Source organism: Mastigoproctus giganteus, chromosome 8, assembly GCF_048544385.1.
Source record: "Mastigoproctus giganteus isolate SK-2022 chromosome 8, ASM4854438v1, whole genome shotgun sequence".
NCBI classification, from domain to species: domain Eukaryota; kingdom Metazoa; phylum Arthropoda; class Arachnida; order Uropygi; family Thelyphonidae; genus Mastigoproctus; species Mastigoproctus giganteus.
In genome coordinates this window covers 40,294,718-40,319,889 of record NC_143582.1, presented here as the reverse complement: position 1 = coordinate 40,319,889, position 25,172 = coordinate 40,294,718, and the positions used below count along the sequence as shown (strand labels likewise).

The window sequence follows — 25,172 nt, the reverse complement described above, 5'->3', positions numbered from 1 at the left end:
ATGTTTCAGTATCGAGTGTTATCTACGAAATCCCTTTATATAACTTCCGTATCAAGTTAAGTATTAATTATTTATTTTTGCTAATTATTTATGTTACGTAATCTAAGTCGTTATATGTATATAGTTAAAAGTATAATTTAATTGACAATGAAGTCCAACAAGATTAATAGATTTACTGATTAATTGACAATATTATATTATGTACTATACTATACTAAGCTTATGCTATCTAGTTCGAGATATTTTGTATCGCGTAACAATGGCGGCAATTTACGAACGGTAAATCTACGGACACTTAAGTATCGATTAATTTCCAAATCTCGCTGTCTCAATTCAGAGTAAACTAAGGATCCTGACTAGCTACTTACAGAAAATAATTTGATATAACAATTGGTTAATAAATCAGCTAAATATGGTTAAAAAAAAAAACCCTCTCGTTCAACGGAGCTGCAACTTGTAACACGTGGATTTGATACCCTTACCGATACTAAGTAATACCTACAAAATCTCTAAGTTAAACTTTAAACTAAGTATCGTAACTAGGAATACAAAGCTACTCTAGAAAATAAGTTAATATGCCAATTTAATCTAATAAAACAGAAAATAAATCAAAAAAAACTTCTCTGTTCCAGGAGCGGCAATAGCATTAGCATTAGCAGAGGCATTTGATGCAAGAAAGCAAGCTTATGCAGCATCAGCCAAAAAAAAAAAAAAAAAAAAAAAAAAACCCACTTCCACTTCACCCCTCTGTTCGTTCAAAATACCTGTCCAGCTGAGCCTTAAACTTATTTAGGCTATCAACCTCCACCACAAGGGATGGCAGTCTGTTCCACCAACAAACCACACGCTGGCTAAAGGCAAATTTCCGCACGTCTATCCTACATCTGTCTTTCCTCAATTTGAATTTATGCCCTCTCAGGTGATTTTTCTGAGCTAGAGGAAGAATCCCATCAGCATTGAGCATGCTTAAACCATTCAAGGCTTTATACACCTCTATCAGATCACCTCGCTGGTGCCTAGTCTCCAGACACTGTAATTTGCAAAACTTAAGCCTTTCTTCGTAAGAGCACCCCTTTGTTCCATTCACTAATCTTGTTGCCCTTCTCTGTACTCGTTCCAGCAGCTCTACATCCTTCTTGAAATGAGGCCTCCAGACCTGTATACAGTACTCTAGGTGTGGCCTGACCATTGCCTTATACAATGGAATAATCACCTCCTTATCCCTGCTGGAAAAATTCCTGTATATCATTGACAATACTCCATGAGCTACTCTTGCAGCCCGTCTGCACTGCTCAGAGAACTTCATATCTGCCTGCACAATCACCCCCAAGTCCCTTTCATTCTCTACCACTGTCAGTGTAGTACCACAGAGTTGATACGTTGCTCTGGGGTTGCTGTTTCCCATGTGTAGTACTTTACATTTGTCAATGTTAAACTTCATTTGCCACCTCTCAGCCCATCTGCTCAACCTTTCCAGATCCTGTCGCAGCAGCATAGTGTCAGTAGTGTCCTTGACAACCCTGCCAACCTTTGTATCATCTGCAAACTTGGACATTAAGCTTGATATACCATCATCAATATCATTTATAAATACAGAAAACAATAATGGACCCAACACTGAGCCCTGAGGGACTCCACTAATAACATTAGTCCACGATGAGCAGTGTCCATTGATTACCACTCTCTGTCTTCTCCCACTCAACCACCCCTTTATCCATAGCAGCAATTTGCCTCCAATGTCACACTGCTCCAATTTGTGTAGCAGTCTTCCATGTGCAACAGTATCAAAAGCCTTTCTAAGATCCAAGTATATAATATCAAAGTTATTCCCTGCATCCAGTTCTTTTGTGACTGCATCATAGTATCCAATCAAGTTGGTCAGGCAAGACTTCCCCTTAACAAAACCATGCTGTGTCTGAGCTATAACTGAAGTCTTGTCTAAATGATCCTGCAGTGCTTCTTTAACCAGTGCCTCCATTAATTTTCCTGGAACAGAAGTTAAGCTCACAGGTCTATAATTACTTGTGTCAGCCTTTGATCCTCCTTTGTGAATTGGGGTCACATTTGCACATTTCCAGTCTATGGGTACCTCCCCTGAGTCCAAGGAAGCTCTCATAATTATGGCTAAGGGTTTGCTTACTTCCTTTGCTGCCTCCTTTAATATAACTGGATAGATCCCATCCACCCCGGGTGCCTTTCTTGCGTTTATCTTCAACAGTTTCTCCTCCACTTTACTCTCAGTTATTTCAAGATTCTGTAGCTTACTGCTAGAGTTGAATACACCTCTGGCATTCCCCTTGCTGAATAACTCCTCATGTGTGAATGTCGATGCAAAATATTCATTTAGTTTGTTAGCTACCTGAGCAGGATCATCAACAGTTGACCCATCAATATCAAGTGGACCAATCTGATTCATCCCCTTCCTTCCAATAAGCCACGTCCGCACAGGCTACTCTCGTTCTCAAAACCGGATGTACGAAGAAGGTTCGTGGCCTGAAGATCACTGCACAGCAGTCATGATCCCATTCCCCAAAAAACACAATACCAAGGAATGCAGCCAACACTGGACTATCAGCCTTATCCCGCATGTATCCAAAATACTACTAAAAATAATAAAACAGAGAATCAATGACAAAATTAACAGATATTTAGAACCCGACCAATGTGGTTTCAGGAAAGATAGGGCACAAGAGATGCCATCGCAGCCCTAAGGCTCATGGAAGAGAGATTTATTGACTTAGGAAAAATATCTTTACATTTGCTTCATTGATTATGAGAAAGCCTTCAACAGAATACAATGGTCAAAACTCTTCTCAATCCTGGAAAAAATAGGAATAAACGAAAACATACTAAACTTAATAAAAACATTGAACAAAGACCAGAAAGCCATAGTATACATTGATAACTTGGAAATAGACCAAACAAAAATAGAAAAAGGAGTACGACAAGTCTGCCTACTTTCACCAGGCCTATTTAACATCTATGTGGAGGAAATGATGGCAGAAGCCCTTGGAAACAGCAATTTAGGAGTAACCATAAATGGCAAACAAATAAAAGCAATAAAATTTGCAAATGATCAAGCAATTGTAGCAATCAGAAGGAGTGACCTGATCGAGCTGTTACAGCTGATCAAACACACAGCGAAGGCTTATGATATGAAAATTAACATGAACAAAACAAAGTGCATGACATTCTCAAAGGACCCCAAAGCAATGAACATCAAAAGAGGAAACAATAATATTGAACAAGTAGCAAAATTTAAATATTTAGGACAAATGCTGAGTCAAGATACAAGATGCACTGATGAAATAAAGGCAAGAATTGGGCAAGCAAAAACAAAAAATTCTGACAACAAAGTATTTGAATGAGCATATAAGGAAAAGAATTCTAAAATTCTATGTTTGGAACACGACCCTATATGCATCTGAAACCTGGACGATAAACACGAGATGGACAGAGAATTGAAGCATTTGAGATGTGGTGCTGGAAAAAATTCAAGAAAATAAGCTGGACCGAAAAAAGACCAATGAAGAAGTCGTAGAAGAGCTGGTAGAAAAACGAAAAATGATAAACCTAATCAAGGAGTGAAGAGGAAGGTGGTTCGGACACAACCTAAGATACAGTGAAATGTTAAGCCTGATTATAGAAGGAAAGATTAATGGAATTAGACCCAGAGTGCAACCGAGAAACAATTTCATAAAGCAACTGCAAAGGGATACAACAAGATCATACCAGGACTTGAAGAAGCTGGCACTCAACAGAGAGATGTGGAAAAAAAGTCGTCAGTGCTATCAACCAATCGTACAGACTGAAGGAACCCATGAGATTAATACATAAGCAGTTGGAAGACAAGTTCCAGTAATTTAGGTTTTTGATCTTTTTATTGTCTTAAAAAATAACTAAATAAATTAAGTCTGGAATGAAATTATTTATAAAAATGTAATCTGAAAATGGGAGCTATATAAGAAATCAGCTTTGCTGACTGCATTTTCAAATACTCTAAAGAAAAAAAGGAAGCACTACTACAAGGGTAAACAGATAATTTTACTGTTGAATTCAATATAGTACAGTAAACCCCCACTAATAGCGGGGTTACGTTCCTGAGAAATGCCACATAAGAAAGAAACAATTTAATATTAAATGTAATATTTATTAGAAATTTCAAACAAATCTTTCAAACCAGCGCCTTTGCTAGCTAAAACTTATCCCGCCAGTGTTATCACCAGTTTTGCTAAAGTGTTGATAAAGGAGTTTTGCCTTTTCACGAATGATGAGTGAACTTAACGGAATTTTATTTTGAGTTCGGTCTTCTATCCACAGATTTAAAGCTTTTTCCATTTTTTCTAATTTAACATCACGAGTTAGAGAGCAAATTTTTGAAATAATTAGCACGTTTTCACGGACACTATGGCAGATTTTTTCTTCCGATTTCTTGATTGATTGTACTGTTGACTCATTGATTTTATAATGTTTTTCCACTGAGGAGACACATTCACTATTAGAAATTTTGTCTAATAACTCAATTTTATTCGCTAATGTCATCACCTTCTTTGATCTTTTTACATTTCCCTTGTTATTTGCAGCCATATTTTTGTACGGGTTAGAAAGAACTTGTCCACAATAAAGTCACTTTCTTCCGTTAACACACTCGAAAAAGTGTGTTTTACACTGCAAAACGGTAGATTTATCACTTTTGTAAGCATATCAATTTATAAATTGATAAATTTATTCAATTTTATAAGCATATAAATTAAAAGCAAACGACGAAACCTTCCATGACAAGTGCATAACACATATTGAACAAGGATTAGCGAGAAACATCCACGCTCGCAATTTTGTCACCCCTCTCCCCCCACCCACTGAGCGCTGTTTTGACTGGGAAAGATAATTTTAGCCATGCCCATGCTTTTTTATGGCGGAAAATGTTCACGGCGCTTTAAAATTCACATTTTTTTAGGTTTCATTTTATGTTAAATCAGCAACTGCGAATAGCAGGGATTTACTGTATACAGGCATACCTCGGTTAACGTTACCTCTGATAATGAAGCTTCGATATAATGAAGTCCGCAATTTCAAACCCCATTTAACATAAAAAAAATATTCCAGTTTAATCACCTGAAATCTAAACAAATTGAAGAAATTACGGAAACCTTTGGGGCTTCTCGTGGTTGGTTCGAGAAATTTAAAAAACGGGCCAGGATTCATAGTGTAAAATTAACAGGAAAAGCTGCAAATAAGTTTCCAGAAATAATAAATAAAGGAAATAATTGAACGTGAAAATTTTCCACCAAATTTGGTTTTCAGTGTTGACGAAAGCGGTTTGTTCTGGAAACGGCTACCAACAAAAAGCTTCATTTCTATTGAAGAAAAATCAGCTGTTGGGTTCAAAGCAGCTAAAGACCGTTTAACGTTACTCTTTGGATCAAATGCCTCTGGCGATTATAAATTAAAATTGTTATTAGTTTACCATTCAGAAAATCCGAGGGCGTTAAACAGTAACATAAAAATGAATTTACCTGTAATATGGAAAGCAAATAGAAAAGCGTGGGTTACCAAGGAGTTATTTACTGATTGGTTTGTTAACCACTTTTGTCCTGAAGTAAAACGGTATTGTCAAAAAAACAACTTTGAAGAAAAAGCTCTTTTGTTGTTAGACAATGCTCCGGGACATCCTACTGATCTTAACACGTTGGACATGCATTCCTGTCAAAGTTGTGTTTCTTCCAGCAAACACAACTTCCCTGATTCAACCATTGGATCAGGAAGTAATAGCATCATTTAAAGCTTATTATCTGCGTCGAACATTAAGCAATTTAAATGAACTAGAGGATAAAGAGGAAATGACAGTTAAAACTTTTTGGAAAAACTACACCATTAAAAATGCAATTGAAAACATTGATAGTTCTTGGAAAGAAGTCACTAAGAAATGCTTAAATGGAGTTTGGCGCAAAATATGGCCAGAAGTTGTACTAGAAGAAGAAAATAGCATCCAAGAAATTAGAAATGAAGTTATCCAGATGGCTCAATCAATAGGTTTCGAAAATGTCGATGAAGAGGATGTTAGAAATTTATTGAATGCAGTAGATGATGGTTTTTTCAGTGGAAGATTTCGAAAACCTTGTTAGCAACGAAGACAAAGATAATGAAGACGAAGTTAAAGAAGTTCCTGCCGAAAAAGTATTAACAACCAAAGATTTAAAAAGGTGCTTAAATGACATTGAAAACGTTTTAAATTTTTTTAGTGAAAATGATCCTGATTTAGGAAGAAGTTTTATTGTTAAGCGATCAGTGTTAAATGCAATAACTCCTATAGGCAATTGTTAAATGAAAGAGAAAAAAAGCATAAGCAATCAACTTTGGACTCCTATTTTAAAATGTGATTTCACTTTGTATGTAAGTTGACTGTTTATTTAATAAAACTTTTCTTTGTTCGAAAAAAAAGCTTTTCATTTTCTTTAGGTAGGAACGTATCCCTATTCTGGCCATAGTATTTTTACCTCTGAAAACGAAGTTTCGCTTAACGAAGTAATTTCGTGGAACGCATCCTATTCGTTATTCGAGGTATGCCTGTATAATAACATTTTTTTATTCATATGAATCAATTATAGTCTTTTATTTCAACACACGTGGAGTATAAAATTAAATTGAGGAGAGGAGAAATATGACAAACATAGCATAATGTAAAAAAAAAAAAAAAAAAAGCATTACTGTATCATAACCCCAGCATATCTTTAGTTGGCACTACTCCAACTAATCTAAGGATAAATATAAAAATTTCATAAGAATAATTAAAATTAAACTAGTATTCAAATTTATTTAAAAGTGAAAAATACTTGCCTTTAACTGGATGCTGTGTGAAGATATATCACATCTTTTTGCTTGCTTATAGTTCAGATTCCAGTGGGAGATTAAAGATGGATTTGGAAGAGAAATTCTTAAGGAAAGAGAGTGAAAAGTGTTCTGAAAATATTTAGCTTTCATAATAATAATAATAATTATAAACTGAACATTACAATCAAAATATCTCCAGCACATTCATAAAGTGGGAGAAGGTAATTATATTCATTTTGATAATGAATACAATCACCATATTTAGGCATCACATGATTTTGAATTTGAAAATTGATCAACTAAAGCATAAAAATAAAGACGACACACAGAAAATTCAATATAAACAAATGGAGCATTTATTAGTTTGGACAGGCTTAGAAACTTTGCAAAAATTTAGCATTAGCATTAGTAGAGGCATTTGATGCAAGAAAGCAAGCTTATGCAGCATCAGCCAAAAAAAAAAAAAAAACCCACTTCCACTTCACCCCTCTGTTCGTTCAAAATACCTGTCCAGCTGAGCCTTAAACTTATTTAGGCTATCAACCTCCACCACAAGGGATGGCAGTCTGTTCCACCAACCAACCACCCACTGGCTAAAGGCAAATTTCCGCACGTCTATCCTACATCTGTCTTTCCTCAATTTGAATTTATGCCCTCTCAGGTGATTTTTCTGAGCTAGAGGAAGAATCCCATCAGCATTGAGCATGCTTAAACCATTCAAGGCTTTATACACCTCTATCAGATCACCTCGCTGCTTTAGATTATGACAAATCATTCTTTGATACATATGACTAAATCCAACCCAGTCACCAAAAATATATCTGTTATAAATTTTAAACACTTGAATTTCATACTATGCAAGAACAAATATTTCACACACATACACAGGATGAGTATAAACAAACATGGCCTCTTAACAGTTGACTATTTTTCCTACAGATGGATGCAGGCCACTGAAATTATGTAGGTTATTTAGAGGTTGCATTCAGGAATACTATGATGAAAAGTATTGTTGCCTTATACTGACATGATTGAATTTCACAGTTTGTTCCAAAGTCACATCACAACATATATCCTCAATGTGTTTCCCTTTTATCTAGAAAGCATTGTATTCAATGAGTGACAAACAAAGCAACATACCTTTCATTTTATTTTCAATAAAGTTAAAATTACACCTTTGGGTTCTGAGTTAGCATTAGCAGTGGCAAATGATGCAAGAAAGCAAGTTTACAGAAAATTAGCCAAAGAAGAAGAAGAAAAAAAACATGACAGTTCGCATTTCACCTATTCATTCTTTTCAATAGTTTTTCTAGTTCTTGCTCGAATTCATTTAAACTGTCAACTTACAGAAGTTTGTTCCCATTTGCTAATGGCAAACTTCTGCACATCTATTCTGCAACTATCCTTCCTCAACTTGAATTTATGGTCCCTTGTGTGAGGTCTGAGTAGGAGGGAGAATCCCATTAGCATTGAGCTTTCTCAATCCATTCAAAGTCTTAGACGCCAAAAGCAGATCGCCCCACAGATGTTTAGTCACCACACTAAACGTCTGTGAACCTCCCAAACACTTCCTAATTCATTTCACAACTATACGTGGTCTCAGTTCTAATCTCAACAATGTCCATTTCCACTTCATCATCATCATCAGCCATTTTCAATCCACTGCAGGATGAAGGCCTCTCCAGCAACTTTCCAGTTCCTTCTGTTTTGAGCACTGGCCATCCATTTACTACCCACAAACTCATGAATTTCATCTATCCATCTCCGCCTTTGTCTTCCAGGATTTCTTCTAGCTCCTCCTGGGTACCATTCTGTTATTTTTTTAGTCCATCTGTCATCATGTCTTCGAGCTATGTGTCCTGCCCAAGACCATTTTAGTTCTTTAGTTTTGATAAGAATGTCCTTTACTTGAGTGTGCTGCCTAATCCATATGTTTCTCTTCTTATCTAACAGTCTGATTCCCAATATAATTCGTTCCATTCTTCGCTGTGTAGTTATCAGCCTCTCTTCCATTCTTTTGGTGAGTGCCCAAGTTTCACTTCCACAAGTCATGGTGGGGAGTATACATTGGTTCATTATTTTACGTTTCAGACAAACTGGGATATTGCTCTTCAGTATGTGACTATATTTCTTGAATGCTATTCTTCCAAAATTTATTCTTCTCTTGACTTCCAGCCATTTACCATTATTTCAGCTAACAACTTGTCCCAGATAAGTATATGACTCCACCTATTCAATTACTGTTCCTTCAATCATTATTTCCCTTTCTGTGGCATACTTGTTCATTATTACTTTTGTTTTAGCCATATTCATCTTTAGTCCTAAATCCTTACTAACTGTGCATAACTGATTAAGGTTTTCCTCTGATTCTTTGGGATCGTGGCTTATGACCACAATGTCATCTGCAAATCGTAAATGGTTTAGGTACTCTCCGTTCACATTGACTCCTTTCTGCGACCAGTCTAATCTTCTGAAAGCTTCCTCAAGGGCAGCAGTAAACAGCTTCGGAGATAGTGTCTCTCCTTGTCGAACTCCTTTCTCGATTTTAAATTTCCTACTGTCTTTGTCTAGTCTAATAAAGGAGGTAGCACTCTCATATATTTTCTTCAAAATCATAATATGTGGGGTATCTACGCCTTGTCTTTCTAGTGCCTGAAACATTGCCTTATGCTGTATGGATTCAAATGCATTTTCATAATCCACAAATGCCAGGCATAATGGTGTTTTATATTCATTTGCTTTCTCCATTAGCTGTGATATTATGTGAAGGTGATCCATAGTTGAGAATCCTGTCCTAAAGCCAGCATGCTCTTTTGGTTGATTCTCATCAAGTATTCTTTCCAATCTGTAAGTAATGACCCTTGTGAACAACTTGTAGATGTGGGATAACAAGCTAATTGGTCTATAATTTCCAATTTCTGATTTATCTCCTTTCTTATGCAGCAAAACTATGATTGCATTATTCCACTGCTTAGGCGTCACACCTTTTCGAATGCACTTTGTGAAGAGCCTTGCCAGTTTTTGTGTTATGTCTCTTCCTCCCAATTTTAACAACTCTACAGTAACTTCATCTTCCCCCGGGGCTTTCCGATTCTTCATTTTCTTCAATGCATGTTCTACCTCATCAGGAAGAATATCGGGTATGTCGTATGTGTTGCTACTTTGCAATCCATCTTTCTCACTGCTGGCATCATTCCCTCGCTCCTTTTATAATTCTCTATAGTAGTCTTCTGCTATTTGAATTATGCTCTCTCTGCTGTTTATAAGTACACCATCACTATTCTTCAGTTTCAGTATCATTTGTCTTCCTGTATTTACTCATGGCTGCTGATTTAAGTGCTGTATTTTCCCTTAATGCTTGCTCTACTTTTCTTATGTTAAATCTTCTTATGTCCTCTCTGAGTCTCTTTCTAATGGCTTTGCATAACTCAGTATACTCAATTTTCTCCTTGTCAGCATTTATCTTGCTCTTCATTTGTTGTCTTTTGTTCATCATGACAAGTGTTTCTTGACTAATTTTTTCCTCTTTGGATTTCTTTTTACCTATAGATTTTTTTGTGATTTATCACTTTCAGAAAGTTGTAGTATTCCTCGTAGATATCTTGGTCCTGAACAGTCTGCAGAAGCTCAAACTTGTTCTTAAGTTCCAGTGCATACTGCTTTTTCTCCTCTTCTGTTATCTCAAAGACCTTTGTATTATTTACTTGAGTCAGTTTTTTTCCTTTCTTTTCTTACATCTATATCAAGTGTACATCTTACCATTCTGTGATCACTTCCAACATTTACCTTATTCAGGATGGTAACATCATTCACGATATATCTTCTGTTAGTGGGGATGAAATTGATTTCATTAGTTGTTAATCCATTTGGACTTTTCCATGTCCACTTTCTGTTCACCCTTTTCTTGAAAAAAGTGTTCATTACTGACAGTCCTTGAGATTCTGCAAATTCTACAAGTCTTTCACCTCTTTCATTTCTTCCACCAATTCCAAAATTTCCTACAGTTCCCCTTTCTGTGCTGTTTTGTCTTTTTCTAACCTTAGCATTGAAGTCCCCCATAATAATAGTGTAGTGGGTTTTCTGCTCATCTAGAAGACTCTCAATTTCGGTGTACATTTCTTCAACCTCTTCATCATCATGGCTCGATGTTGGTGCATAAATCATTATAACTTTTGGCTTGTATCTCTTAGAAATCTTGAGTATTAGTCTTGACACCCTTGGTGATGTGCTTTTGAATTCCAAAATGTTGTTTTTAAAATCTTTATGGACCAGAAACCCAACTCCACCTTCACTCCTTTCACTGTTTCTATTGGTGTACAGCAGATTTCCACTTGATAAACTTATAAGTGATTCATTTCTTCTTCTTCTTTCAGCCAAACCGATGATATTCCAATTCACATTTTCTAATTCCTTTTCCAGCTCTAATATCCTGTCTTCACCGATGAGTGATCTTATGTTATAACAGGCCAAGTTCAGTTTCCGTGCATGGCAGCCTGGTTGTACCCACAGATTCTTAGCACCCTCTGCTTCCACTCTGATCCTCTCGCTGCCGTAAGAGGGAGAGTGAAAACTGCTGGGGACTGAGGGCCATTTGTTTTGTCGTGCTGTCATATGCTGGAGGGTTTGGTCTTTTCCTCTTCACGCTGACCAGGCGTCTTGAAGAGAACCACTCGACACGTTCATTGCCACCTAAGTGACGTAACAGGGCTTACCATCGAGAAGGTGTGCATGAGTGGATTTTAGGGAGGCAGGCCAACCAGACTTCTCCTAAATCTTCTGTAATACAGAGATGTTGGATCCATCAGTGTTTTAGGCTGAGTGTCTGATAACACACAGGATACCTGTTCCCCTCTAAGCCCCCATTTTCACTTACAGTATGCTAAACCCCATGTATTTTTTCTGACAGAATCTCAATTATCAGTTGATTCAACCACTGCTCATCTCAGTTGCCCAAATTATTTCCTATATTATTCTTTTTGCCTCAAAGGTGGTACTTGTGCATTTGTCTGTTATCTCTACTGTTCTGCCAACTCCACTAATCACTTGGAGCTCTTTGACTTCCTCACTTTCTAACTTGACTGTCTCCAGTCCAACTTTTCTAATAGTGAGGTAATTTTCCTTGGTGATTTTAATGTTCAACTCCAGTTGGCTTCGATTTTCATGAGTTTCATCAGTTCATCTGACATCCATTTAGATCTATATCTTGAAGAGCATTTCTTAGTAGGCATGAAAAGTCTAGTAGCTTCTATGATTAATTCCTTGAACACTTCCTATTTAGAATTTTCTGATGGTAACACTAGTTTGTCCTGCTGTATAGAATTTAAAAACTGTCTGAGACCAGTGTAGTGACTTTTATGAAAGCTAAAACCCTTCCCTTTACACTTGATGGTAATTACCTTTAAGTAAATCCCAAATTAATACACTGATCACTGCCGCCTAGTGGTTCTTTTATCTGCAGATATTTAATGCATGAATAATCACTACTGTTAATCAGATCAAGGGTAGTATTCCCTCTTGTTGCCTCTGTAACATGCTGCTGGAGAAAACAGTCATCAATAAATCCACAAAAGTGTTTCTAATCTGTGAGTGACCAACCCACAAGTTCCAGCCAATATCTGGAAAGTTAAATTCCCCCATTATAAGACATTCTAATTTAGTGGCCCACCCACTCTATTTCTCTGTATTAGACTTATAACACACTCTTACTCTCATTTTTGTTTTCCCAGTGTTTATGTCACACCAAGCTAACTCAACATTCCACTGGCTACCCACATCAACTGGATGCACTGCCTTAGATTTTTGTACTTCTTAACTAAGAGCATAACCCCCCCATCCCATATGTCATTTCTGTATACGGAGCTGGGGGGGGAGCCCTGGTGCTGCTTGAAAGTAAACACTATGTCCTTTCTGTATGCATTGTACTCCCCATATTTAAATTCCGCATTTCTTTTATCTAAGTGACACCATGTCTCAGAAATCCCAACAATGTCTGCATTTTATGTCTCGAACAGCATTTCAGATTCATCAGAGTTATACAGAAGTTATCACAGAACACATGATCTTCCAGATAAAGCTAAATCTGTTAACAGAAGGATAGAGAATCTGTGAAGCTATTCTATCAAGAAGTCCTGGGGAAGACTAAAACCTCATGATTGGTGTTATCAACTCTTGGATAGGATATTTTGGAAGAAAAGATGAAAGGTTGATGGACTGCAGTTTTGACACCAGGAAATAACTCTGTTTTTTCCTCATCCTAGCATATTTTCTTATCCTAAGAAATGTTACAAAACAGAGCAAACAAAATAACAAAATAATAGAATTTATCATAGTCTTTATTTCAAGTACAAAGTGTTGTCACTTTCATAGAATGATATAGAAGATGCTGCTGTTGTAGCCTCGAGGCCAAAAACCTTATTCTTCGGCAGTTCAAGATCTCCGATGAGGTCATTAAGCTCATTTTCTGTGATCTTATGTGGTTTAGAAGGATAAAGGTTTGAACAAAATGGCAGATCCCTTGATGTAGATGGCTGCTGTACTTCATGTATATCAAGTTGATGTTCCTCAATGTCTTTATCAGAGCGTACAGAAAAATGGCAAGGTAGCTCAGGAATAGGTAGTGCTTCACCATGAGGCACAGGACAAATTACAGATGGTATATTTGAGCACATCACTGTCCACTTTTTCTTCATTGTCATCCCTTTTCTAATAGGAGGCACCATACAGAAATAAATCTGTGAATGACTTGTTGGTTCCCTCCATATCATGTGCACTGCAAAAGGCATAAAAAGACTTTTTCACTTCGCCATGCATTGAGTTTTGATGAACATGTAGTGCAGCATATGTGTGGAGCCCGGTTCTTGTCCTGGTCGCCTACTTTACGCCCAAAGTACAAGAAGTAGGCATTTTTATGGCTCGAGTTAAAGGATGCTTTCTTGAAGCTAACGTGACTTTTCCACATATGTAACAGAAGTTATGTGTTGAGTATCAGTAAGGGTATCCAATCCACATGTTGGACAAGATTTTGCAATTCCGGTGAAAGCTAAGTTTTTAATTATATTTAGCCATTTTATTGACTTAATTGTTATATTAAATTATTTTCTACAGGGTGTTTCATAAAGGACGCAACCCTAAAATGAAGAAGGTAGAACTTATGGGCAGGCAAATGTTATGTCAAGTTTGAAGTGTAGGTGACAACACTGCACCCAAGGTAAGCAGTTGATTTACCGCGACATGCATTAGTCTTGTTCAGGCATCCAGTCTGTTGTGTTGTGTTGGCCATGTCATTTTCCAAGAATAAGCATGTGTTTATTGTGGAGTCTTACTTCATATAAATCTTATAAATGTGTGCAAGATGAGTTTCAGATGAAATTTCCTCAGTCGTTTGTCCCCAACAAGTCAACAATATCATGTATAATTGCAAAATTTTGTGAGACTGGGAGTGTGGAGGGCAAAAAGAGCCCAGGTCGGCCATCACTGTTAACTGCGAACGTTCTGGATGATCTGAATGAACGTTTAACCCACTCACCAAGAAAATTGCTTAGGAAGCTATCTTCTCAAACCCGACTGTCATTAACTACTGTTTACAGGGCTATAAAGAAGTTAAAATTGCATGCTTACCGTATTGGTGTTGTTCAGGAACTGAAAGGACCTGACCATGAAAAACATGACGGTATTGTCGTTGGTTTTGTTCTTTTGTTGATGAAAATGGAATTGAGGTGTTGGATTGTGTTTATTTTAGTGACGAGGATTGGTTCTACTTGGATGGTTATGCGAATAGTCAGAACAGCTGAATATGCAGCAGTGAAAACCCACATGTGTATCACGAATGATCATTACATACCCTGAAAATTGGGGTTTGGTGTGCCATTTCGCGGATGGAGAAGTTTATCGTGACATAATCCAACAGTTTATTGCATTGTTGGAAGTGAATGAACAAGAATGTTGGTTCAACAAGTTGGTGCAATCTACCATACAGCAAATGAAACAATGGCCATGTTACAGGAATTTTTTGGAGATCTCTTGATCTCAAAAAAAGTTGTGGCTCTCAAGGTCTCCAGATCTTACTCCTCCAGATTTTTTTTCTTTGAGGAAAATTAAAAGGTGAAGCGTTTCACAATAATCCTCATACTCTTGATGGATTGAAGGCTAACATTGAAAAAGAGATTGGAAACCGAGCAAGCATTATATAAGGTGGCTACAAATGTCATTAAAAGGGTACGAACCTGCATCCAGGCGAGTGGATGCAGGTCCAACACTTGTTGTAAAGGTTGTGTAATTTCTTTCTGTTGTAAAGATAAAAGTATGTGTAACTTTTTTCCCTTTTGTGTGATTTGTTAAAATTCCTATAATACGGTTGCATCCTTTATGAAACACCATGTATAAGTAGCTTATAGTCCTAATCAAGCTTCTTGGTTTATTTTGAATTTAGATAGCAATTTTGAAAATTAATACTTAGTGTCCGTAGATTTACTGTTCATAACTTTCCGCCATTGTTATACAATACAATGTATATCCCGAACTGGATAGCTTAAGGTTTAATGTAAAACTAGATAGCGAAACACGTAGCACTGTAGTAGAAATTTTTTTGCTTAGTATAATATAGCGTTATCAATTAAATAGTAAAATTTATTAATCTTAATAAATTTTATTGTCAATTAAATTGTACTTAAATTAAAGCAGCAAGCACAAAGTACCAGTAGTACTGTGGCTTGGGGGAGAACCAAAGGGGGCAATTCTCCAGTGCATCACAGTATAAAAAAATGCATGAAATGTTTGCTGACCTGTCTAGAACAGGACATGATCTAGCAAAGGAGGATGTCTTTGAGTGTGCTAGGTGCAGAGACTGTGAGGAAATTAGGCTTCAACTCAGCATTCTGATGGGAGTCTATGAGAATTTGAGGTGTAGGGGGATGCCCTCAAGGAAATTAATAAGAAGGGCCCATCAAGCTCTCAGCTGCCTAAATCAACACCAGAGTTCACTCCGCGGCAATCTCCAAGGCAGAATGCACTGGCCCTACAGGAACTAGTTATTGTTGGTGACTCTATTGTCAGGGAGATGGTGAATATATTAGGCAAAAAGAATAGGTGGAACAGGACCAGGGTATGTCTTCCAGGGACAAAACCTGATGACGCTGTAGAGCAGATATCATCTTTTAGGGCACAAAAGGTGATATTGTTGTACACGTTGGCACTAATGACCTTAAGAGTAAGAGATCTGCAGATTTACTTAACAAGTATGGGTCAATGTTGAAAAAAAAGTCAAGGGCTAGGATTGTTGAAAGTGTCTGCAATTCTGTCCAGGCACGATAGGAGGGAATATATGATGAGAACTTTGTCAATCAACTGGGCCCTGGAGAGACTGTGCAAGGCTCATAGGGTAGAATTTTTTCAGAGTGGTCTGTGCCTGCTAACAGGAGAGACAGAAAACTGCTAGCTTGGGGGAATTCACAAAGTAAAAGATTAACAGTAGCCACAAGCAGAGGCGAAAGTGATTCTTGTACTGCTTCCGTTGTAACGAGCAGAAAACCTAGAGAGCAAGTTGCTGGGGTCATCAGGGAAAAAATAAATATATGGGCTGTGTCAGGGCAACTAAGAGTAAAAACAGGTGCATGTATACTTGCATGTACACCAATGCTAGAAGTATAGTAGATAAATTTGATGAATTTGAAGTGCTGATCAAGACATTAAAGGCACAAATTGTTGGGATATCAGAGGCATGGTGTTGCACAGATATAAGCAGTGCAAAATTGGAATTTGGGGAGTACGATGTGTACAGAAAGGATAGACAGGGTAGGAAAGGAGGAGGGGTTATGCCGTTAGTTAAAAAACACAAAATCTAATGAAGTGCATCCAGTTGACATGGGTGGACAATACAATGTTTAATCCGTTTGGTGTGACATAAACACTGGGAAAGGGAAAATGTGAGTAGAAGTGTGTTATAGGCCTAATTACTCTGATGAGTACAATGAACAATTGTGCAGAGAAATAGTGGGCCAGTAAATCAGAATGCCCTGTAATCGGGGATTTTAACTTTCCAGATATTGACTGGAACGTGTGAATTGGTCAGTCGCGCACTAGCAAGATGTTTATGGATTTATTAGAGGATTGTTTTCTACAGCAGCATGTTCGAGGGGCAACCAGATTGGGTAATACTCTTGATCTGATTATCAGCAGTGATGACTCATGCATTAGGAATTTTCAGATAAAGGAACCACTAGGTGACAGTGATCACAGTCTGCTGATGTGGGATTTACCTAATGATGTAACTACCATAAAGGGGCAATGAGGGAAGTAAGATAAACCTTGGCCATAATTATGAGAGCTTCCATAGATTCAGGGGAGGTCCCCACAAACTGAAAATGTATCTCCAATTCACAAAGTGGGTTCAAAGGGTGATGCAAATAATTAGCATTAGTATTAGTAGAGGTATATGACGCAAGTAAGCAAGCTTATGAAGCATCAGCCAAAAAAAAACCTCCCATTTCACCCCTCCATTCGTTCCAAATGCCTGTCCAGATCAGCCTTAAAAATTTATTTAGGCTATCAACTTCCACAACAAAAGATGGAAGTCTGTTCCACCGATCAACTACCTGCTGGCTAAAGGCAAATTTCTGCACATCTATTCTACAACTGTCTTTCCTCAATTTGAATCTGTGCCCCCTCAGGTTCTTAATCTGAGCAAGAGGAAGAATCCCATCAGCATTCAGCTTGCTCAACCCATTCAAGGCCTTATACCCCATTAATCAGATCACCTCACAGGTACCTACTCTCCAGGCACTGCAATTGGTAGAACTTAAGCCATTCTTGGTAAGAGCACCCCTTTGTTCCCCTCACCAATCTTGTTTCTCTTCTTTGTACTCATTCTAGCAACTCTATATCCTTCCTAAAATGTGGCCTCCAGACCTGTACACAGTACTCTAGATGTGGCCTGACCATTGCCTTGTATAACAGGATAATTGCCTCCCTGTCCCTGCTAGCAAAATTCCTATATATCATTGACAAGCCTCCATGACCTGCCCTGGCAGCCCGTCTGCACTGCTCAGGAAACTTCATATTTGACTGTAAAATTACCACCAGGTCTTTTTCACTTTCCACTTCCCTCAGTGTAGTACCACACCGTGGATAAGTTTCTCTTCAGTTATTGCTACCCATATGCAGTACTTTGCATTTGTCAATGTTAAACTTCAGTTGCCACTTCTCAGCCCATTTGCCCAACTTGTCTAGATCCAGTTGGAGTAGTATACTTTCTTTACTGTCGTTAACAACCCTACTAACCTTTGTATCATCTGTAAACTTAGACATTAAACCTGATAATACCTTCATCAATATTATTATTACTAGCTATATGGGGCAAGGAAGCCTGAGGCTGATGCTGTGCCAGCAAAAAAAAATTCCAGAGTTACCTTGAGAGAGAGAGAGAGTGTCAAAAGGGAATCACCAAGAAAGAGAAGAATGATGATATCCAGCTCAGGAACCTGGGTGTGCCAAATCCATACTAACCAGATATGAGCCCCATATCATTGACCTGTTATAGACCTGTTAGTTTAACTTCTGTTCCGGGGGAAAATAATGGACTCGCTGGTTAAAGAAGTGATGGCAGGATCACATAAATAAGACTGCAGTAATAGCCAGACACAGCATGGGTTTGTTAAGGGGAATTCTTATCTGACCAATTTGATTGGATACTACGATGTGGTCAAAGGAACTGGATGCAAAAAATAATTTTGATATCATATACTTGGATTTCAGGAAAGCTTTTGATACTGTTGCACATGGAAGACTGCTGTACAAATTGGAGCGGTATGGCATTAAGGGCAAGTTGGTGCAATGAATAAAGGGATGGATGAGTGGGAGACAGCAGAGAGTGGTAATCAATGGACACTGCTCTACATGGAATAATGGTATTAGTGGAGTACCCCAGGGTTCGGTGCTGTGCCCATTGTTCTTTTGTGTATTTATTAATGATATCGATGAAGGTATATTAGGCTTAATGTCCAAGTTTGCAGATGATACAAAGGTTGGCAGGGTTGTTAATAATAGTAAAGACAGTATGCTACTGCAAAAGGATACAGAAAAGTTAGGTACATGGGCTGAGAAGTGGCAACTGAAGTTTAATATTGACAAATGCAAAGTACTACATATGGGTAGCAGTAACCCAAGAGAAAGGTACCAACTGTGTGGTACTACACCAGGGAGGTAGAGAATGAAAAAGACCTGGGGGTTATTGTGCAGTCGGATATGAAGTTCTCTGAGCAGTGCAGACTGGCTGCCAGAGCAGGTCATGGAGTTTTGTCAATAATATATAAGAATTTTGTATAGAGACAAGGTGGTGATTATACCTTTCTATAAGCAATGGTCAGGGCACCTTGAGAACTGCGTACAGGTCGGGAGGCCTCATTTTAGGAAGGATGTAGAGTTGCTAGAACGAGTATAGAGAAGTTCAATAAGATTAGTGAGTGAACAAAGGAGGTTCTCTTGCCAGGAGAGGCTTAAATTCTGTCAGTTGCAGCATCTGGACACTAGGCACCTGCAAGGTGATCTGATTTAGGTGTACAAGGCCTTGAATGGCTGATGGGTTACTTCCACTTCCTGCCATTAACAACTTGAGGGGGCATAGATTCAAATTGAGGAAAGACAGTTGCAGAATGGATGTGCAGAAATTTTCCCTTAGCCAGCGGGTAGTTAATTGGTGGAACAGACGTCCATCTTTGCTGTAGAAGTTGATAGCTTAAATAAATTTATGGTTGAACTAGACAAACATTTCGATTGACTAGATGGGTGAAATGGGAAGGCTTTTTTTTTTTTTTTTGACAAAAATACTGTGGAAAAAGTGGTACCTCACAGAGAATAACTGTTAATGAAAACAAATCATCCAGTACCTAGCTGTATTCGAGGATTAAAGGTGGTGCAAATGTTTTGCCAGTATTATTGAGGATAACTTAAAGTTTCAGGGAAACTGCTAGTTAGGGGGGATGCGGGTAATACTGACACGCGTTTATCTGATAATATTGATCAAAGTAACTCTTGCACATACCTGCAGAGTTCCTATCTATTACCCCAACTGGATGTATTATCTAGATGTTCTGGGGGCAGAAAAGTTTCACGTGAGCGGGTAGCTAATGCCAGGGAAGAGAGCCTAAAAAACTTCAAGGGTTGTGTTAGGGTTATTAAATATACAAGAACAGTAAGTCTTAATTGTTTATACGGTAATGTTAGAAGTGTCGTCAATAAAATGAGCGAAGAAAAACTGCTGGTTAAAACAAGTAACGTGGACATAATAGGGCTTACGGAGACATGGTGCCACCCGGAAATTGGGGGGATGATGAGTTTCAGTATGGCTTGTATAATGCATTTAGGAAGGGTAGGGTAGATAGAAGGGGTGGTGGGGTAATGCTTCTTATCAGAAGCAGTCTGAGCGTGACGATAGCTTTCCCAGATTCAGACGTTTCACATGTTAGTATAGAATCTGTATGGTGTGAGATAGTTGGAAACAAAGGTATAATGCGAGTAGGAGTAATCCACAGACCAGGTGATTGTGAAGATTATGACAAAAGCCTCTACATTGAAATGGAATGGGCAAGCAAGCGTCAATGTCTTATTATGGGCGATTTCAATTTGCCTCTAATTGATTGGAGAAAATGGGAAGGAAACTCGACATGGGGAACAAAATTTATAAATCAACTAGATGACTGTTATTTGTATCAACATGTCAGGGAAAGTACTAGAGAAAAGAATTCCTAGACCTCATCATCATCCATGAATCAGATGATATAACAGGGCTGACAGTGGAGGAACCAGTAGCAGGAAGTGATCACTGAGTTCTACGGTGGAAGATGATGAGAAAGGTAGCAGCAGTAAAAGGCAACGGAATGGGTTTTAATTTCAGAAAAGGAAATTACGATGCCTTAAGGTACTACATGGCCTCTATTAACTGGGTAGATATCGCGCAGAGAATGAACACATTTGAACTGTGCTTTAAAAATATTAATCACAGATGCCTTGAATGCGTATATATCATTTAAAAAATACTCCATGAGGAGGGTTCCAAGTTGGATGAATAGTGAAGTTGCCCATTACTTGAGCAGAAAAAGGTGGAATGGAAAGGTTACAGAGCAATAAAAAGTACTGAAGCCTATAACAGCTACAAGTTGACCTGTAATAGAGCCACAGAAAAGGTTCGACATGCAAAGACAGTTTATGAAAAATCACTAGCAAACAGAGCAAAGAGGGGGGATAAAGAATTCTTCACATATATAAATGCCAAGAGCAGGACAAACCAGATTGGACCTTTACGTAAGGGAAAGGGGATAGTATTAAATACACCAGCTGCCGTTGCAGATGAACTTGGATTATTTTGTTATAGGTTTTCCTGTAACTGTTTGATTTTAATAATATTATAGATATAATTTTTTAAAGTTACTTTCATTGATATTTATTTAATTTTATAATGGTAGTTACGAGATCTGCCTTAAACACGTCACAGGGTATCGTGACTCACACGGAAATAGCCGATGGTGATTTACGGGTGAGTCATGATTTAATCCGTTGTGGAACCTGTGGAATGTTTCCCAAGGTCGACCTGGTGACTAATCCTACCTCACCTGGGGATTCTTTTCTTTGTGATCGATGTAAGGAGTGCAGCGATCTTAAATTACAATTTGGTGCACTGATGGAACAATTTGAGTCCCCGAAAAAACGAGTGCTTGCCCTCGAAAATAATGCATCTGGGAGCTCGTCAGGGACTCAAAACTCCACCAATCTACCAAGTGATGCACACCCGATTCGAGCCTCAAAACAGAAAAACCAATTGCAAACTACTCTGGTTAAAAAGGACATTGTTTTATTAGGAGACTCCATTGTCAGGGAAACGGGGAATATTTTTTGTAATAAAGATAGGTGGAGCAGAACCAGGGTATGTCTGCCGGGAGCAACTATTGATGATGTCACCAACAGATTGTCAGATTTTAAAGGGGGTAAAGAAAATATTATTATTCATGTGGGGACAAATGCTATTAAACGTACACGATCTGACGATTTGTTGGAAAAATACAGGACCATGCTGAGGAAATGTCGCGAGCTAGGCCATAATGTCTATGTGTCTGCAATTCTGCCCAGACACGATAGGAGGGATTATATGTTAAGAGCCTTGTGGATTAACTCAAGACTTGAAGGAATCTGCAAGGCTTTAGGGGGTAAATTTCTATCAGCATGGCCCACACTTGTAGGTAGAAGGAATTTGTTTTGTAGAGATGGGATACACTTAAACAAAGGTGGTGCAAAAGTTTTTGCCAGTAATATTGAGGATACCTTAAAGGTTCAGGGAAACTGCTAGTTAGGGGGGATGTGGGTAATACTGACACGCGTTTATCTGATAATATTGGTCAATGTAACTCTTGCACATACCTTAAGAATTCTTATCTGTTACCCCAACTGGACGTATTATCTAGATGTTCTGGGGGCAAAGACGTTTCACGTGAGCGGGTAGCTATTATCAGGGAAGAGAGCCTAAAAAACTTCAAGCATTGTGTTAGGGTTGTTAAATATACAAGAACAGTAAATCTTAATTGTTTATACAGTAACGTTAGAAGTGTCGTCAATAAAATGAGCGAATTCGAACTACTGGTTAAAACAAGCAACGCGGACATAATAGGGCTTACAGACGTGGTGCCACCCGGAAATTGGGGATGATGAGTTTAAGTACGGCTTGTATAATGTATTTAGGAAGGATAGGGTAGATAGAAGGGGTGGTGGGGTAATGCTCCTTATCAGAAGCAGCCTGAGTGCGACAATAGCTTTCCCGGATTCAGACATTTCACATGCTAGTATAGAGTCTGTATGGTGTGAGATAGTTGGAAACAAAGGTATAATGCGAGTAGGAGTAATCTACAGACCAGGTGATTGTGAAGATTATGACAAAAGCCTCTACATGCAAATGGAATGGGCAAGTAAGCGTCAATGCCTTATTATGGGTGATTTCAATTTGCCTCTAATTGATTGGAGTAAATGGGAAGGAAACTCGACATGGGGAACAAAATTTTTAAATCAACTAGATGACTGTTATTTGTATCAACATGTCAGGGAAAGTACTAGAGAAAAGAATATCCTAGACCTCATCATCACACATGAATCAGATGACATAACAGGGTTGACAGTAGAGGAACCACTAGCAGGAAGTAATCACGGAGTTCTACGGTGGATGATGACGAGAGAGGTAGCAGAAGTAAAAGGCAAAGGAATGGGTTTTAATTTCAGAAAAGGAAATTATGATGCCTTAAGGTACTACATGGCCTCTATTAACTGGGTAGATATCGCGCAGAGAATGAATACAATTGAACTGTGGTATGCTTTTAAAACATTAATCACAGATGCCTTGAATGCGCATATACCATTAAAAAAATACTCCACGAGAAGGGTTCCAAGTTGGATGAATAGTGAAGTTGCCACATTACTTGAGCAGAAAAAGGTGGCATGGAAAGGTTACAGAACAATAAAAAGTACTGAAGACTATAACAGCTACAAGGTGATGTGTAATAGAGAAACAGAAAAGGTTCGACAGGCAAAGGCAGTTTATGAGAAATCACTAGCAAACAGAGCAAAGAGGGGGGATAAAGAATTCTTCACATATATAAATGCCAAGAAGAGCTGGACAAACCAGATCGGACCTTTACATAAGGGAAAGGGGATAGTAATAAATACACCAGCTGCCGTTGCAGATGAACTCAACAGTTATTTTGCATCGATATTTACAAATGAAAAGCCTTTTGTGGCAATGGGAAATTGTGGGAGCGAAGTCAAAAAAATATGTAATTAATGATATTGAAATTTCTCAAGATTATTTAATGAAAAAACGTTCGAGCCTACAGACCAGTAAGGCTCCTGGAGTTGATGGAATATACCCTATAATCTTAAGAGAGGCGGCAAGCGAGTGCATTGAACCATTGAGGCTAATTATGCGATCATCACTAGACTCTGGGGAGATTCCCTTGGATTGGAAAAGTGCAAATGTATCTCCCATACATAAAGGTAGGTCTAAAAGTGAAGTTGGAAATTATCGACCTGTCAGTCTGATTTCAGTAGTAGGAAAAATCATGGAGGCAATGATCAAGGGTGGAATTCAGGATCATTTGGATCGAATTGAAATTCTCAAGGATACTCAGCATGGTTTTGTAAAGGGAAAATCATGTTTAACAAATCTGGTTCGCTATTTCGAAAGGGTCACTCATGAGCTGGATTTAGGGAATAATTTCGACATTGTTTATTTAGATTTCAGCAAAGCTTTTGACTCAGTCCCACATGAGCGGTTGCTTTATAAGCTGGAACAGGTTGGAATCACTGGGAAAATCCTTAGATGGATAGAAGGATGGCTTCAGGGCAGGAGGCAGAGGGTTGTGATAAATGGCTATTCCTCAGATTGGGTTGATGTAAGGAGTGGGGTTCCCCAAGGATCAGTATTAGGACCACTGTTTTTTTTAATTTTCATAAACGACATTGATGAAGGGATAGAGGGCGTGATGTCTAAATTTGCAGATGATGTTAAAATTGGTAGAGTAGTTAATGATCACTGTCAAGCTGAGCTTCTTCAGAGAGACCTAGATAGACTTCAAGAATGGTCGGAAAAATGGCAGCTGTGCTTTAATATAACAAAGTGTAAGGTATTACACCTGGGAAACAGTAATCCCAAAAAAACGTATTCACTTGGTGGAGTTAAACTAAACCCAGTACTGGAGGAAAGGGACTTGGGTGTTACGATACGGTCAGACATGAAATTCTCTGAGCATTGTAAACAGGTTGCAAGGAAGGCCCATGGTGTCCTATCGATGATCTATCGAACTTTTGCAAGTAGAGATAGAGATGTGATAATCCCATTATATAAGGCTTATGTTAGACCACACTTGGAATACTGTGTTCAAGTATGGAGACCGCACCTAAAGAAAGACATCGAGCTTCTTGAAAGGGTGCAAAGAAGGGTAACTCGCCTGGTGAGATCGGCAAAAGGGCGTCCTTATGAAGAAAGACTTCGAATATGTGGGTTGCAGAGTTTGGAAACTAGACACCTTAGAGGAGATTTGATTGAGGTGTTTAAGGCTCTGAGAGGCATCAGTAAAATGAATGAGGACAAAATTTTCAAGATTATAAATGATGCTAGAACTAGGGGACATAAATTCAAGTTACGGGGGGGATATGTTTAGATTGGACTGCAGGAAGTTTTATTTTAGCAAGCGAGTTATAAATTACTGGAATAAGTTGCCTTCATGGGTGGTAGAGGCCGACAGTTTGGGGAAATTCAAAGGTCATCTGGATAGTACTTTCGGGTAAGGGAAGCGCATAGGATGATAGGTTTA

At 38.3% G+C, this 25,172-nt stretch overlaps 1 protein-coding gene across 1 annotated transcript in view; it reads right to left on the bottom strand.

Moving 5' to 3' along the window:
* c12.2 (von Willebrand factor A domain-containing protein c12.2) overlaps positions 1-25,172 on the bottom strand; it is a 574,487-nt gene that overhangs the window by 206,395 nt on the left and 342,920 nt on the right. Inside the window, exon 26 of the mRNA XM_090380213.1 lies at positions 6,838-6,934. Within this exon, the coding sequence (XP_090236339.1) occupies positions 6,838-6,934 (97 nt within the window). The remainder of the gene's footprint in view (positions 1-6,837; positions 6,935-25,172) is intronic.